At 42.5% G+C, this 18,944-nt stretch overlaps 1 protein-coding gene across 1 annotated transcript in view; it reads right to left on the minus strand.

The window, feature by feature from the left end:
- Positions 1–18,944, minus strand: part of kif19 (kinesin family member 19) — a 43,543-nt gene that overhangs the window by 16,433 nt on the left and 8,166 nt on the right. The window contains exons 3-5 of the mRNA XM_030775713.1: positions 3,261–3,371; positions 3,017–3,104; positions 875–1,011 (exon numbers count right to left, since the gene is read on the minus strand). Of these exons, the coding sequence (XP_030631573.1) occupies positions 875–1,011; positions 3,017–3,104; positions 3,261–3,371 (336 nt within the window). The remainder of the gene's footprint in view (positions 1–874; positions 1,012–3,016; positions 3,105–3,260; positions 3,372–18,944) is intronic.

Below are 18,944 nucleotides of genomic sequence, written 5' to 3' on the forward strand. Positions count from 1 at the left end.
ACAATGTGTGAGAAAACATTATATCACACACCGTTTTTACCCAGGCTGCAGCTCCACACACACTCAGGCTCACATACATGCTCTGTCTCTCTCTCTCTCTCTATCACACACACACACACACACACACACACAGACACTAACACACATAGCAGGCGCACGCACGCATGCACACACACACGATGGGATTAGAGGCTTGTGCACTGATCTGGTAGATGGTAGGCCAGTGTTTATGCTATAGGGAGCTAATCTAAGTAAATAATAGGCTATAGTCATCCTATCACAACACCATCCAGATAATCACTCAGCCAACCAGATAACAGGACTACACAAACTCATTAGCTGCACATTGAAAACACAGCTGCGATTAGCTACCGAGCTGGAGGGGCTGGTCTTGTCTTATCAAACAAGGCTACTATAGAACTTAAGTCTTTCCATCCACCCCCTCAACCACCATCCCTCAGTTACATTATTAAAACCTCCCATCAACAACATCATCAACCACCAACATCATCACATAGTCCACAAGACAGGGGGTCCTCATATAACCCAACGTGACTGAGAGAGAGAGAGAGAGAGAGAGAGAGAGAGAGAGAGAGAGAGAGAGAGAGAGAGAGAGAGATTTACATAAAACGCTGTCATTACCCTCCATTATAATAATAATAAAACTAATAATATAAATTGTCAGTAGATCAGAGACTGCAGGTTTGACTGAATCTATTTCCATAATAATCTTTTGCTCAGTATTAACCTGAAAGGCTTCACCCTGCAGCAGAAGAAGAAAGACTGTAAAGCAACAGACTAAAAGTGTGTGTGTGTGTGTGTGTGTGTGTGCGCGTGTGGAGGAGGAGGAGCAGGAGAAAGAGGAGCCGCTCACCTCCAGATAGGACATGGACACACTGTATTGCATGTCATCACTTGTTTCCTCGATGGCTCTGAACAAGTCGTTCAGCGTTCGTACGTAGATACCAGGTTCTGTATCCGTTCCCAGCATGGTATATGTCTTCCCACAACCTTCAGAAAACACACACACACACACACACACACACACACAGAGTTAAACTACAGGCGCATTGAAATAAGGAAAGATCACAGTGGTGTGAGGTAAAGTAAGGTAGAGCACAGCCCAGGGTGGTGTGTGTGTTAAGTCTGAAACACAGGGACAGGGCTGAGGGTGTGTGCAGGGAATGAGAGAGTGTTGGGAGAGTGTGTGGAGGTGAGTGGTGTGTGTGTGTTAAGTCTGAAACACAGGGACAGGGCTGAGGGTGTGTGCAGGGAATGAGAGAGTGTTGGGAGAGTGTGTGGAGGTGAGTGGTGTGTGTGTGTTAAGTCTGAAACATAGGGACAGGGCTGAGGATGTGTGCAGGGAATGAGAGAGTGTTGGGAGAGTGTGTGGAGGTGAGTGGTGTGTGTGTGTTAAGTCTGAAATATAGGGACAGGGCTGAGGATGTGTGCAGGGAGTGAGAATGTTGGGAGAGTGTGTGGAGGTGAGGACACACGCTGATGTGTTTAAACTGTGTGTGTGTGTGTTGAGACACAAGGGTCAGGATCTCCAGAGAACATTGTCTCCTGACCCAAGGCCAGAGCACAAGCTTTGTTTAGTCAGATCAGTCTGCAGCCCGTTCCTCCTCTGGGCAGCGAACAGATCTAAAAATCCTCTTTATCTAGACCTCAGACACGACACAGCCGACACGAGACGGATTACCGTTTGGACAGAGAACCTGCACTGGCACACTGGACATTTGTCTGCCCTTCACAGTAAAAAAAACACCCCTGAGAAAAATGAACACAGATAAAACCTTCTCCACTGGTCCAGTATAAAACACATGTCTATAATATTAAAGTGTTCAGAATATCCATATTATGTCTGTGTACTAGATGTGGTAATGTATTGTTGTTAGACATGACTAAGTAACATCTGACATGCTAATTATGTACATACAGAGTGTTTGGAGATTTAAGAGACAGTGATTCCACAGATCTGTCTGAACTCTTATGACTCTGTTTCTGGTCTCTCTGCAACAGGTGTGCGTGTGTGTGTGTGTGTTTGTGTGTGTTTTTCTGTTCATCCTGTATGGCTACAGAAACAGTCACTTCCCGCCATCGTCAGATGACAGGGGAGACATTTTCATTCCCCGAAGGGGAACTGCACAAACAAAACAAGAGAAGCTAATTAGACCCTTAAGCCCTGCTATTTCGTTAAACTCAGACACATGCACGGACGCACGCGCACACACGCACACACGCACACACGCACACACACACACACACACAGAGGTGAGGGTCTGAGGCCTGGCTAATCAACAGAGAGAAATGAAAATGCATCTGGTGTTTATGCCACTCAAACATCTTGTCAGTTCTGCCCATACTCAGCATAAATCCAAACCTTCACAACTGTGGCACCTTCCCCTCTGTTACTGCCATTAAACTGTTATATTGTATAAGAGAAAGAAAACCCTAGAGAGGAAGAGTGAGAAAGGTGTGTGTGTGTGTGTGTGTGTGTGTGTAGTGTCACTGTTTTAGTCTTGTTCTCTGCCATATGACAGTGTGTGTGCCAAGTCAGAATTAGGGTCAGGAGGTCATACATACTGTTACGAAATGAACAACTGTACTTCCCAGCATGCAACAGTTCCCTAAAATATCCCACTTGACCCATATAAGCAGTGGTGTCATTCAGAGTGAGAGTAAGACAGTTCTAGACTTCATGGAACTGTTCACCAGGGCTTTACAAACCAAGGGCTTTGAACCAAACACAACACAGATACACACACACACACACACACACATATTTATATATTTGGTCAGTTCAGACCAGAATCTATGAATTCTGTTTTTACACATGGTATATACACAGTGCAGATACAAACATCATTGACTAAAGAAATGAAGTAAGGTAAATGGTTGAATTTTATGGAATCACACACATGCATGCACAGACACACACACACACACACACTCACACACACACACACACACACACACACACACAGTGTAGGTGAGAAGTGGGGGAGGTACTGACCTGTGGGACCATAGGCAAAAACAGTGGCGTTATAACCTGAGATGAGTCCTTCTATCAAACCCTTCGTAGTGGCTCTGTACACCTCCTCCTGTAGAGAACACATACAAAGCACTTTAAACATCCCCCAGGTTTTACTCCAACAGTGGACACACACAAACACTCAGAGCAGCTCAGCAGTGTTGGTAAATACACACACACACACACACAGATTATATTATATCCTTTGTAGAAATATGGGATGTACCTGGGTGGCAGAGTAATCAAATGCTACATCAAACATATAGGTCTTCTCCCTGGAGCGGTTGGCTCTCAGGACATCATCAGGATCCTCCATCGGATCCATCAGGACCACCATCTGACAGGGAGAGAGAGACAGGCAGACAGTCAGACAGACAGAGAGACAGGCAGGTGGGCAGGCATACAGACAGACAGATAGAGACATAAGAAACCGTTATCAAAGTCCTTCCAATGTATATACTCTATATCTTTTTGAGTATACGTATCACGGGTGGCTTTGGCAATATGTTTTTATTAAAGTCATGCCAATACAGCTTAGCTTGAACTAAACTCAACTGAACTGAATTGAGACAGACAGACAAAACAGAGAGAATAAAGCACATTTACTCAGATCACCACATGATTCTACCATTCATACTGAAAAAGAGAAGAAAGGCACAGCTGTGCTCTTTATGAAATGAGGGAACTGAATTAGCAAAGATGACCGCATTGACAACAGTTCTCACACCTGACAATTACCCTCAACCTTTAGCAGCTCTAAGCAATTTATATCATTACAGAGAATGATAATGGTGATGTTTTTTATCCGCCTGCAGCGGGAATGACAACTGAACTCCACCCCCAGATGAAACCTGGCGGACCTGAGTGTACTAAAACTGTCTCAAAACTTCCCACTGCGACCAGCCAATTAGTCCCACTTACACAGAACGCATCTTCATTATCAGGTCTGACACCTATCATTAACCCAGAGCCCCATTAACTGCCATTCACACCGTGCTAACAGTCTGAGTCACTGAATGGACTTAACAGCTTTCTCTATCTCACACACTGACTGGATCATCACTACACACTGAAACATTCAGCTCTACAATGGAGAACCACATCATTTACACTAATGACTAAGATTTAATTTTCATGCCTAAAGCAGCTGTTCTGGAATCAGCTATAAAACCTACTCTGGATATTGGAAACTAAAAGGCTTCACAAAATGGTCTGTGGTTGGTTACACATGTTCTGTCGCAAACTTTAGGCTTAATTGTCATACATCAAAAATAAGATGTAGCAAAACTTAACAGAGTGGCTTATTGTGGTAACATTAGGAATGATTTTTGAGATTGTTTGGAATAATGTGGTCCTCTTTGGAGCTCTAGTTAAGCCTTCTAACCAATCAGGGTACTGTAATCCAGGACATTCTCTCAGCTCTGCAAGTGAGAACACATAACCATCACCTGTTCAGTCTTTCTGTATCTCTCTCTCTCTGTGTCTCACTCAGACATGTTGTCTTTGAAGCCCCTTAATTGAAATGGGTATGGTTGAATCTGACTTTTAAAAGAGCACAATTACAGTTGGAAACAAAGCAAAACAAATAAAAACACTACAGTGTCCAGACAGAAGACTGAAGGTGAAAAGATGAGGAGGAGAAGGAGAAAAAAATATAGGAAAGGAGGGGGTGGGAGAGAGAGAGAGAAGCTCTAGTTCTTTTATTTTTCTGTCTTTGTGTCCTATAAGATTTGATAGGGTTTCACTTAAAGATCATGTGAAGTCCACACACAATCCTTTATGAATCAGACATAACACAGGCATAAAACTCTGTATCAGCCTGTAGCCTATACTGCTCTCTCTGAAAACCTGACTGGGTTTAAAATCTACTAACAGCGTGCTGAATTCTGCCTGTCTGTCTTAAGACACTGTGATGAATAACTTATGCGGATGCATTCTGATGGCTAATGCCACCACACCATCCATTGCACTTCATTCATTCTGAGTATACCCCCGCCTCTCTGCTGGAGGAGTATGACCACAGTAGGGGAGTAAGACCAGGGCAGAGGAGTAAGACCAGGGCAGAGGAATAAGAACAGGGTGGAGGATTAAACTCGGGTTGGAGGAGTCAGACTAGGGTAGAGGAGTATGACTAGGTGGAGACAAGCAGTGGGGAGCTAAGCTTTTAGATGGTAATGTCAGACGTCTATCCCGAATCTCAGCGCTTGGTTTTAAAGTGATAAGTTATTTTCTTGTTTTAACAGTTATGTGTGGGTTTTCATAGAACCGTATGCATGTTTCTAATGTTTGAAAAGCACTGAGATCATGGCCTAAAAGGTACACTGGAAAAAAAATAAAGTGAATCCAACCTAATCTAATCAAATCTAATCTCAATTTAAAAGGATTAAGCAGCAGCTGACTCACTGCTGTATGTGACTGTTGTGCTCTGTACGTGGAATATGTTCTAATGACTTTATATTCTCAGCCCTAAGAGTCAGGGAGCAGTGCACATGCCACAGAGTGGACTAACATCCTGAGGCTAATCTGTCACTCAACCCTGATACTTCTGCAGATGAGGGAATGGAAGAAATGCTTCATTTAGAACGAACGAACACACACACACACACTGCGTATGTCACGGGAGTCGTGTGCGTGTGTGTGGGGGGGGTCAATACTATAGTCTTGGAATATGCCACATGACACCGGTGTTCCTTTGGTCTCCGCCCTCTGTGTAGAGGTGCTATGTGACAGCTGTGAGCTGGGCAGGCCGTGTACTGCCGTGTTACTTAAATCGCGGACACTGCTCACCAGACGCTTACCAACTGGGCCAAGACACCTTGGGGAGGCCAAGGGGGAAAAACAATACTCACACTCCAATGATTTGACTCTTATGAATGTCATGACTTTCACTACAACAGCATGGCAGTATCAGCCTTGGTGTGGGGCACAAGGTGTGACTGATGGCACAGGAAAGAGAAGAGAAGAGAAGAGAAGAGAAGAGAAGAGAAGAGAAGAGAAGAGAAGAGAAGAGAAGAGAAGAGAAGAGAAGAGAAGAGACTCCCCACTCAGAGCCTGTCCTCACTATAAGTTGTATTGCTTCAAAAATCCATCAGCATGGATGCCCCGCCTAATATTATTTAGACACTCATTCTTGTGACCTCTGTTGGACATGCTACGACAAAAACAGTAAAACGCTCATCACCTACACATGCCCATTTTGGGAATGTAACAAATGTGAACAGAACGGATGGTTAATAGGACCCTTCATTCATTTCCAACCCTGAGGACAACATGACAGCCACCTGGCAACCATCCCATTCTAAAGATTAAAGAATTAAAGAAGGAAAAGAAATACTGGTCTTGCTACATATCTGACATTAAAAAATAATAATAATAATAATATTAACTAACTAAATAAATAAAAAACCCAAAAGAAACATTCTGATAAACTTCATAATGATGCATGTAACTGTTCAGTTAAACATTAATCTTAGCGGAACTATCGCCTGTACTGCCAAACAACATGGCAATGTCCACATAAACAATGGATCCTATTCCACTGTTGTCGTGTATGCCACTCAGCCATGAATATACATATAGACAAGGACAAGGTTCATTTTCCAGGATGTTATGGTCAACAGACAGGCCTCAATAAGAAAGCAGTTGGTTTAAAAAAAAATAAATAAAAAAGTTAAGCAAATAAGTGCCTCTTAGGTGAATGATAATATTAGCGTTATACATCATCTGTGGAAAAAGTCTGCATTTATAACGTAGTGCCATTCGAACAATGAGCACGTCACGGGAGAACTTATTGACGATATATAAATGTCAAGTCCACCTTCGGACACTGCTCATTCTCAACACTGCCCATTTGAGACACTACACCCCTCTCTCTGGTGTCTCATCTTCCAATTCACCCTGGAGCAAAAACCTTCCCTTTCTTTCCCTGAGAAGCATTAATACAGGAAAACAGTGCTACACAACAACGAAAAAAAGTCTGTTATGCTCACGAGAAGCAGCGTCCATGAAGTTAAGAGTGAGGGTTGAGGGTGGGGTTACTGCTGAGGGTGGGGTTACTGTGGCAACAAGGCTTGATGGGGAACCAAAAATGACAGAACGCTACAGTTGACTTCTATCTGTACAGAAATAACTGTTCAACAAACCAGATGACAAAGTCACTGTACTGATCTATTTATAACCACACAGAGACACTGTATAAAAGAGCTGAGGTACACTGTAAAAAATGATATGCTGGAACTACTCAAAAAAGTGAGGCAACTACATTCACGCAATATTATTAAGCAAATGCATAGTCTTGTTTGTTTTTGTTTTTTTTTCTTTTTTAAGTAAATACACTCAAAATAAATCATGTAAAATGACCCAAATTATTTTTGTCATTTTTAATGTGACAAAGCCCATTGGCTTTGCACCAAATGCAAAGTAGTTGTAATGATGACTGTAGTGACCATTCTCTTTTTTAAAAACTCTTTTAAATCGCTGTAGAAAGTTTGCTAGGGCCATGAATCAGAGCCATGTAGAGAGAGATTCGCGTCAACTCCATTCACCCGGATGGACATTTTTTGTTTATAGCAATGGCGGATGGTGGAGCCTCTCAATAGTTCCCGGAAGTTAGCAGCAAGTACTAGCAGCGCAGTAGAGTTGCAGCAGAATACATAGTTCGTGTGGTATTTTTTAAAGGGTAAAACGAGAATCAGATTATCAGCGCATCTGACTCAAATTAACATTTGCATTAAAGCATGTCAGTGGATTATCCCCCACTAAATTAGTAGATTTACGGAACGTTAACAGAAAACAGATCTGGCTAGGATACTGGATAAAGTTAGCACACATGACATTTACCATGAACAACCTATTTCAGTAATTGTAAATCCGTTCTCTTAATGCCATTCCATCAAATGTCGTGGAACTGTAGAAAAGGGCTTATAAACGCGATTTTTTGAGCGGCGACACCAGTCGCATAAAATAAACGATTACCAGTGTCATTTTCAGATAGAGTTACTGTTTTTTGCAAACTAGTTGAGGCCCGTGTGCTAAACTTTTTATCGTGCATTGCACTCAATGATGATGCATTATACAGATAAAGGATCCCATTTTTTCCGAATCAAAATGCTTATTCTCAGAATAATCAGCCTCAAGGTGTACATATAATCGATCTCAATTTCTACACCTTAGTTCCGCTTTTTTTTTTTAATTTGAATTTCGAAACACAAGAAAGCTACAATGTGATACACACATTAAGGGATTACTTTTTCAGTATTATTCAGATAATTGCCATCGCTGGTAAACAATTTCACGCTGTAGCACACAGGCTACAGACAATCCACGTGTTTCGCGTGAATTTACACAGCAGAATCTTGCAACTCAGACGAGGGCATTTGCTATTAATAATCCCTGACGTCGGGCAGAGAGTGGAAAGTCCTCCCACAGTCCAAAAACATGCAGGTTAGGTCAATTGGAGACACTAAATTGCCCCTAGGTATGAATGTGTGTGTGAGTGTGTGTGTTTGTCTGTGGGTCTGCCCTGCGACAGACTGGCGACCCGTCCAGGGTGTTTCCCTGCCTTTCGCCCTATGAGCGCTGGGATAGGCTCCAGCAAGCGGCTTAGATAATAAGTGAGTATATAGTATACATAGAATCGTCGCGAGGCACGGCAAAATGTAGTGTACAGAAGCTATACCCTACATCGATCGACTATCATACATTGCGGCCTGTCTCGTGAAAGCAGAAAGTCTTTACAGACCAATCAGGCGCAGATATTCCAGCTATGCCTGGCGTTTGTTTATGCGACAGAGATAATAATTACGAATATCCGGCGCATAATTAATTATAATTATGTTGTGGCGTAACGTCCAAATAATGTCCGAAATGTATTAAAAGCAGTCAACCGTTATCCCTAGTGATTGTTCCATGTAGCAAACACTATATAGTGAGTGAGTGAGTGAACAAGTGAGCATTTCGAACACGGGGCATATCTGTGATCTGAAGTCTACGTGAATCACCTGACGATCAAGCATTTTGAAGTTCCGTTGATGCGACTCTACAAACGGAGGCGCCCCATAATGCACCGCGGCGCTGACGTCGGACGCTGGAACGCCAGAATTTTAAATTATAGTGATTTAATCATATCTGTGGATTTAATAATCGGGTGTTCATATTACGTCATCCAAAAGTGATTTGAAATTAATCAAAAGTTTTTAGTTGACATAATTCAAAATCGGATTACGCGTTATAACAACTTTAAAGAGTAGAATTTATAAGGACATTTTAAGTTTACACAATTTAAGTTATTTGAACGTTCGGGATTACAGTACACCACTGTTTTAAGGCAGTCTGCATGCATTTCATTTCCTCTAAGTTTGTACTCTAATTTACTAAATAGTATTAAATAAAAACATTATTAAATAGCATTAAATAAAAAAAATCAGATCTTCGGTTTAACACACACACACACAAAAATGCATGTTGTACACAAAAACACACAGACAGGCGTTAGTCTTTATAATATATTGTTGTACGAGAAACATTCAAAAAAAGCATGAACATTCATGAGAAATTAAATCCGATTCATACTTCTTCCTTTACACCTAATCTTACTCACACTGTCCAATTTTTAAACTGTGTTATAAAGGGTAACTTCAATTTGTCCGTGGCCAATACATAATTTACAGTTAGTAAGATTTGTTAGCATTATTAACGCTAGCTAGTAGAACATATAATTCACCTGACGTCTTATGCTGCATGCCAACTGTTCCGCCGCGATTTCGCTTGCAAATGCTTCCACATAAAATATGCATGACAAATTACCCATCTGTCACATTCACAGAACAAGTAGTGGATAATGCTATTTTTAGAACTTTCCTGTGACAAAACCTTCCACGGTGTCTCTTACAAAGTCCATCCCCGGCGAAAAAGAAGCGTCATCAATCGTGATGTCTGATTAAAAGGAGCGTGTCAGTTCCAATTTAAAAACGAAATATTGTGTTAAATGAATAAACTTTTCAGTACATTTTTTCTTTGATTTTTAACGAAGTCTACTTGCCTGCAGGATTCATTTTTTACAGTGTACGGACAGGACGCTAGAGTAGCGCTTCAGAATGACAAAAAACTGTTTGCAGTCAAGCTTTCAAACTCTCTGAGAGCACCATATGCTAAGCTCAGCTCCCGATCGCACATCAGTTTACAACCGGGCATGTGTTTGCAAAAAGGGATGAGGCGTAAATCAAGAGCGACTGTGCTAAAATTAAAACGGCAGCGAGATCATAAAGTATTAAAGAGCATCAACAATCAGTCAGGGTCTACACGACAGCCTGCCAACAGGGCGACATGAAAGCAATTAGCGATATGGCGTTATTTAAATAAGCACAGAAAACAGAGCGGGGGCCGGGGGGACGACAGTCCGAAGCCTCAAATCGTATAGATTTACCATTTAATTGTGCCGTGTGGATTAGACGAGGGGGGAGCGGCTTTAGCGAGCTTTCCACATAATTGCAAAGGTAGTCGGCCTTTCTTTCATGTCTTGGGCGTGGTCTTGTTTCAGTCCATGTTGCTGCCAAAACAGCTGTTGGAGATAATGAGTGTTCGGCTGGAAGGTTCTGCATTCAGCAGTTTTAGTTATTGTAAAGACTGGTTTTGACTACAGGGATAATTGAAATATTACTTAAATTGAATCCATAATTTCTGGTGTGCCGTTCACTGCTCTCAATGTAAGGCCAATAAAAAGTAGCAGTTCAGCTGTATATCTAAGAAACCTCTCGAGGAGGATTTGACATGAACTTCACTCTCCTCAACACCCTAGAATATGATGTAAATTGGAGAGCTGTTGGCTCCCTTTGTCCAAGTTTAACATGTTTGGCAGAATACATGAGGAACTGTGGGTGTTTTCCCAGTAACTCTGATGGCAGAACAGTGACAGTGAATGGAACTCTGTGGACTGTAACTGGAAGACAGGTGACTGGTGTGATGCAGAAGGGCCACACACACTCACAGGCGTCAAGGAGGGTTGTTTTTGTGATCTGACCCGATAGGATTAACCCCACTGGAGAAGAGGATGAGCTGTCTTAATGAATAATACCTAGTCACACAGAAGTTATATAGAGATTCATTAGAGAGAGAGGGAGAGCAAGAGAGAGAGAGAGAGAGAGAGAGAGAGAGTGTAAGCTTCAAAGATTGTCTGTTTGTTATACTTGTTGTCAAAAGTACATAAATACACCAATACATTTTACAGCTGGTATTCCTGTTATGACAGTTCAGAGCCCAGACTGCTCACTGCTGGAAATATATCTCCACTAGTCATGTGTCTCACCTAGCAGTGCAATAAATGTTGCCTTAATGTCTATGGAGATGTCAGTGCTTTGTTCTTTTTTCCTTTGGAACATGTGTAGACTCCAAACTATTAGTTTTAAAAATGATAGATATGTGCACAAGCTCTCTTCAGCCTTGTTTCTGACATCATTTTATTTATTTAGTTAGTTAGTTATTTTCCCCACAGGGCAACACAGATTCTCGACTGTGCAAACCTATGTCTGAGAGAGTTCTCAGTGAAGAACCTGTGATGTAACATGCTACTAGATACACACTTAAAAAAAGAAACACAAACACACACACACGGTAATGGACTGTAGTCTTATTGGGAGGCTGGCCACCGTCAACAAAGTTCTTCAAGAAATAAAAGATCTATTCTCATCTTATCAGAGATCAAAACAGTGATAGGAGAGAAAAGAGAACCCCCTCTGTGTCTAATGAGGTTTGAATGGGAGAGGTGAGGTGGAGCAGTCCTTGTGTAGGAGTCATGAGAGGCATTAGGGAGAGAATCAGACCACCTGACCTGCAGCCTGCTCCACAGGTATAGTGTATATGACCTCGCTTTGGGCACTCATTTATGTAGTCTACATATGCATTCAACTCCACACCACTGTGTTCATATGATGGCACTGTGTGCACGAGAATGATAAAGCATGTGTGTGTGAGTGTGTTTTGTCTCTAGATATCCTACTCTGTCCCGTCCCTTCACTGCTGTCCCCATGGCATGCTGGTTGCCATGGCAGCAGTGAATGGCGTGTGGCAGCCAGCTCACAGACACCTGTTGCTGTTAGGCTGATGGAGTGTCTGTGATGGACCCAAAGAGGGCCATCTGTGGAGCTGAGGCTGAACATCTGAAGGAAGCAACGGACTCTTCTCTCTCTCTCTCCCCCTGTTTGTACATCTCTCTCTCTCTCAGTCTCTCTCTCTCTCTCTCTCTCTCTCTCTCTCTCTCTCTCTCTCTCTCACTCACATATACACACACAGAGACACACACACACACACATGCAGTAATTCTCAGGCTGATCAGAATGAGTAGGGTGTGCTCTCTGACTGCAGCCATTCACAAACAATTAGTAATTCTGTTAAAACTGTTTTCACAGTGTCTTCAAATTTTGGTTGTTCTTTAATTTTGTAATCACTGGACATATGTTTGTGTGCATGTGTGTGTGAGAGAGAGAGAGAGAGAGAGAGAGAAAGAGCATAATACTAAATATACATGAATGATTTGTTTATACTGATGATGATTAGGGTGTGGGTAATTAAAAATGAAAGATTGCCTGTTTGTGCAGTATGTATGTATATAAGTACAAATGTTTGTTTGCATGTGTCTGTGTATCAGAGTGACCATCAGATTCTCTCTCTCTCTCTCTCTCACACACACCCCTTTCCTGGGCTCCAGTGACAGTGAGAGGTCAGACAGAGAGAGCTATCACAACCCAAAGAAAGCAACATGAATGCATCAAGTGGGATCAGTTTCAGTCCTGTGCCACGTTTTTAATGACACTGTGACATAACCTCAGACACGCTGCACCCTGCCACTGCCCATCAGTCTGCACTCAACTTTCCATCATCCACAAAGAAACCAAAAATCCTTCAGGAGAAACCATCAGAAAAAGAACCTCTGATTCTCACTGCAAAATCTCTTTCTATCTCTGTGTATTTAGGAATGAAAAAACTAACAAGTAAACCCAAAAATAATAATAACACAGTTCTTTTGAACATAAAATGATGCTATGGTTATAACAAACTTTTAGTTACTTCACTGCAAGACATTTTGTTTTTGCTCATTTTTGATTGGTCATAAACAATCCCGTTGTTAGAAATAATGCATACTTACGCACTGAATACTTTGAAAAAATGGTGGGTTTCTTTGGTTTTGTTTTTTGTTTTTATTACACTCATTTTGGTTCCGTTTACTCAGACTCCACTTTGTCCTAGCATTGACGTTTGGAGTTCTGACGCCAGGCCCCATGGACAAAAACAAAAGGCCAAAACAAAAGGCCAGTGCGTCAGAGCCGTGTGTGAACGGCCGTGACCCCTGAGTGTATCTCTCAGGGAATGAGCTCTTGGCCTTTGAGCTAGTGAATGCTATCTGATTAGCCTTCTGCTACCCCTCCTTCATCCCTGCTGCTGCTCTGGCTGCCCCCTCACCCCAGTCCCTCCTCCTGGTAAAAGAGTTTCTTATTACAGGGTCTTTCTTTGCATTGGCTCCTCTGTTGCTGCGTACCTGATACAGCCTGCTTGGTTGCACAGCAGGGCTAGGCTAGCAACCGCTCCCACTCTCTCTTCTTACGTAACCTGTCTGATGTCGTCTGTGCCACAGCTACCTGCCTTACCCCCACAAACGCCACACCCCTGATCACAGAAGACAATCAAGAACCACCAGGTCACTACCCACCCTCCACTTTACCTAACAGAGGCCACAGGTCTTGTGAGTGGCAAGATGATTGGTCGTTGAATATGGCTGTACACTATTGGGGTCCAGCATGATCACTTGGAGGAGCAGGTTAGGTGACCATTAATGGTATTGACTCTGCTCGTCTCTTATGTTTCTTTAGTCACTTTGGTGAGTTTCAGTAAATTCACTTTGGGCCTGGATTTGATCTTTGTGGATAACTTAGAAATGACCACTGAACCAGCTTGAGGAGGTCGTAACTGACAACGCAAGCAGACACCATAAGGAATAGTCTGATGCATATGCAAATAAACATATATAAACACAAACAAACAAATGAACAAACGAACAAACACCTTTACAGCCTCAGAGCTATGAAACATCAAATATGGAAGACATGCTTGCTAGCTACTAGCTACTAGCTTTTTTTCGAGCATTTCCGTACAGAAATATAATTTAAACGGAAACATCTAAACTGTTTTGTCTCACACACACACACACACACACAGACACACACACATGGCTGAAATGGCACGTGGTTTGTGAGTTTAGGTTACATGGTGCATAGTCTACCTACTCGGTGTTTCATGCATCACTGCTCCACGTTGTCTAGGGGAAGCTAACACTAAATGCTGAAACACGTCCTGACATGTCTGTAGCTGGAGTTTATGTGCCAACAGGCTGAACGGAGATGAGAGCGAAGTAACCCTCAGATAATCACTATGTAAAATTAACCATCCCACCACAAACCTTACACCGGTCTTACACACACACACACACATGCGCGCGCACACACACACACTCACACAGACAGGCAGACACACACACGCACACTCACACACACACACACACACACACACACACACACACACACACACACACACACACACACACACAGGTTAGCCAGCAACGGGGAAAAAAAGAACGAGAGGCATTAGATATTGGTAAAGAGTGTACATGCTACTTAAGCACTATAATGTTTCTATTGATGGGGACAGTTTCATTCATTAAAAAAAGCACTAGACGTATTCTATGGTGAAAGATTTATAGTGATCCATGACACTTAAATCCATGACCTCGTCCAAGAGAAAACTGTACACACAAAAAACAATGGTCAACATTTTGGCTTCTAGTCTAAAAGTCAACATTTTGGCTTCTAGTCTAAAATCCATGTGGAGGAGGCTGCTCTGTTGACTTTCCTTCAGCTTATTCTAAAAATAGAGAGCAGAAAATGAGAGAGAGAGAGAGGAGAGTGAGAGAGAGAGAGAGAGAGAGAGAGAGAGAGGAGAGTGAGAGAGAGAGAGAGAGAGAGTGAGAGAGAGAGAGAGAGAGAGAGTGAGAGAGAGAGAGGAGAGTGAGAGAGAGAGAGAGAGAGAGAGAGAGTGAGAGAGAGAGAGAGAGAGAGGAGAGTGAGAGAGAGAGAGAGAGAGTGAGAGAGAGAGAGAGAGAGAGAGAGAGAGAGGAGAGTGAGAGAGAGAGAGAGAGAGTGAGAGAGAGAGAGAGAGAGAGAGAGAGTGAGAGAGTGAGAGAGAGAGAGAGAGAGAGAGTGAGAGAGAGGGGAAGGGGGTGGGAGGAGGGTGCTGTAATTCTTAGGCCGTGTCGTTCAGGTCAGTTCCATGCAGACAACTTGGACAGTGAACAAGATATTGAATGGAATACAAACAACCCTCTGTCAGCTGGGCCTGGGGAAATTTAAGAGGGATAATAACAGGCTCCTATCACCATGAGCTGGACCAGAACCAGAACCACAGAACCCAGTACCATAAGAAAAGCTATAACAGTGTAGGTATTTACACAGACCTGTTTTAGCTCTTGAATTTGACATTAGATTTTGGTCATACCAAGATGGCACCTTCCTACTCAATAAGCAACTGAAAAACAAAGAAAAACTGAAAAACATTAACAAAACTGAAAAACAACCACACAAGATTTCACCGCATCCAACGCAAAACTAAACCAACAAAAAAAGAAAGCCTGAACAATCATTTTCGTGAAATTTGACTCAAAGTCCACTAAACATCCTAGGTCTGATTTGATTTCGTCTTAACAGTGTCACAGAATTGCTCATGGAAGCTGGCAAAGCTGGCAACCAATGGGATAACACTCCTCATGCACCTGAGATTTCTACCATGAGTTTATGATCATCCACTCCTGCATGAGTTTAACAGTAAAGTTCTGGTTGGTGAAACAAACACAAAAGGAACAGTAGAGAAACACCAAACCCCCCCCCCCTCCCCCTCCTGTAGATCTCTCTCTCTCTCTCTCTCTCTCTCGCTCTCTCTCTCTCTCTCTCTCTCTCACTCTCTCTCTGGGACAGAGTGACCCAGCAGACAACCTGGGCCTATGTGTTACATTACTGCTATGGCAGAGGAAACAGTCAGAGACGTAGTCGAGAACAGACATATGCTAAAGAGTTAAAGCATGCAAGAAGCAAGAGTACATAAATGCTGACACAGTTGCAATGTATTAGATGTGACAGATGTAACCTATGACAGGTGCAATTAATAACAGACGTGAACTATAATAGATGTAATTTGTATATAATTTATATAATATAAAATAGGTTCAATCTATAAAAGATGTAATTTGTATACAATTTGTATAATATAAAACAGGTGCATGTAGAACAGATGCATATACAACAAACATTTGTTTCCGTGTGGAACAGACAGGAGGTGACATTTACACACATACATATATATCCCCTGAAACACACACACACACACACGCACACAAACAAACACATGCATCCATCCACACACAGACACAGAAACAGACACATACACACACGCACACGCACACGCACACAAACAAACACATGCATGCACACATCCATCCACACACAGACACAGACACACACGCACACACACACACGCACACTCTCTCAAACACTTTATCCTGGCTGTCCATGGAGAGCAAGTAAAGATGACGACATCTTAGCTTTCACAGCTGGTGATAACAAGGCGAGAGAGTGCGAGACAAATATGGATCTCATTAAAGCCAAAAACAGGTAGGCCGTGAGTCCCCTGGAGACAGGGCATTAACCACCCCGTAATAATCCAGTCCTGTGTGTGTGGACGAGCACATGAAAAGTAGCCTCTCTCTGATGGCTCTGAGAGATTGTCTCGAGTGCACTTAGCGCAGATGGTGCGCTGGCCGCACTAATGCTAGCTAAGCCGCGCTAATGCTAGCGAAGAGCCTCTGAGTTCTTCCTTTGGAACCTGTCTCTTCTTCTCCATCCTTTCTTTTTCCTTTCTTTTCTTCACCTGTTCGCTGTAATGCATTTCACAGCACTGTCATACCCTCGGATTACGACATGGGAACCATGTGTGATGGGACTACAATTCTCATGTTACAAACAGCAGAGGCATGTAAAGATATGTAACTTATGTAAGATTATATCCAACCTGTATAAAGGACACTTAAATACAATCATTACTGGTGTAGAAGCACTTTCTTTCCCTCTCTCTCTCTTTCTAATTCAGCTCAGTGTATTCTACCGTTAGAAAACTATGAAAACTATCAGTCTGTCTGCTGGCTTTGTTCTCTCTCTTTGTGTCCTCTCTCTTTCTGTGTGTGCTGGGGTCAGAGCAGGGACGGAACCAGGCCTGATTCAAGGTTGTGTAATGGGTATTAAGTGGCCAGGAGAGAGAGAGAGAGAGAGAGAGAGAGAGAGAGGAAGAACACGCTGATCTTGGCTCTCTTACACACAATGGAGAGAGTGAGGGAAGAGATCATGAGACAGTGACAGATCAAACGCACACACACACACACACACACACACACACACACACACACACACAGAGGCTGAGCAGATTAGTCAATCATCGATTGAGTAGTTCCTCATATGAGTGGAGTTATCCCAACTTTTCCCATTCAGACAAACAAAGTCTATCAAACTCTCTCACATAGCTCCTGACTGATGCACTTACATACAATCCTTGTATCAGAACAAATACTGTATTTTGACTGTAACTCCAGTGTCTGTAACAATAACATCATTAACCATACCATCGCAGAGTGAATCGTTATTCTGAGTGACGTGTATGTATGTGATTGGATCTCCTGTGACGAACCCCAGAGAGCACTGTGGGTTATGACGCGTTGGCAGAGAGTCCCTCTGTCAAACTGGGAGTGTGAACACACACTGTGGTGCTTTGTGTGGGCTTGTGTGAAGAGTGTGAACACACACTGTGGTGCTTTGTGTAGGCTTGTGTGAGGAGTGTGAACACACACTGTGGTGCTTTGTGTGAGCTTGTGTGGAGCTGTGTGTGAGGAGAGTGAGGCTGGTGTGGTGAGAGTGCACTATACTGGGACAGGACACAGACATAGTGGTAACCAGTCTGCGCACTGGGACAGGACACAGTCAGAGTGATTATCAGACTCCAGAACCTCGCGCTGATGGAGCCCTTCATCCAAAAAAAAAAAAAAAAAAAAAAACAGGGCTGGGTTGAGAGAGCGTGCGAAATCCAGTGAAAAATTAACACAGAACAAGGACAGAAATTGAATAAAAGGGAGTGGAAAGTAAGAGTGTGTAGCTGACTCGATGTGGTCTGCGAGGAAGGGATTTTGGGACTGGTTTAAAGCAGGGTCCATGTGTCACCAGTCTCTGCTCGCAAGGGCCAGTGTCCATCCCATAAACCCAGCCCCCGGCACCAGTCCGAACACAGCTCAGCGGCTGGCACCGGTCCGAACACACAGCCCGGCAGCTGGCACCGGTCCGAATACCAGTGTTAATTTTAGCAGGTGATTTTGATTTAGTCTTAGTTTTAGTCTTTTGATTAAAATACATATTCGTTTTTTTAATATTTTAGTCATTTGATCATTATTAGTTTTAGTCTAGTTTTAGTAAACGAAAACTAGATAAGTTTTAGTCACATTTTCGTCAATTTGCATTTTTTTAATTAGATCAGAACAGTGATTTCATGAAGCACACAGATATTCTTAGGCTTGCTATAGCGAAGCACGATTAATGCTACCAAGTCAAGTTAACAAGAAAACATAGCCATCTGCTTCTAGCTAACAAAATCAAGCCTTTAAGTTGATTTTGATAGAAGTCTAACCTTTTTTATCATTTCTTGGTGGCGCGTCTTCAAATGCCTCTTGAGGTTTGAGGTATTTTTCTAATCGATTGTTAAAGTATCGTACCAGAGGCTTAAAACTATCGTATTTTGAGAGAAATTATCGTACGCGAGTCATAACCAAGAGAGCAAA

Source organism: Chanos chanos, chromosome 5 (assembly GCF_902362185.1).
Source record: "Chanos chanos chromosome 5, fChaCha1.1, whole genome shotgun sequence".
NCBI classification, from domain to species: domain Eukaryota; kingdom Metazoa; phylum Chordata; class Actinopteri; order Gonorynchiformes; family Chanidae; genus Chanos; species Chanos chanos.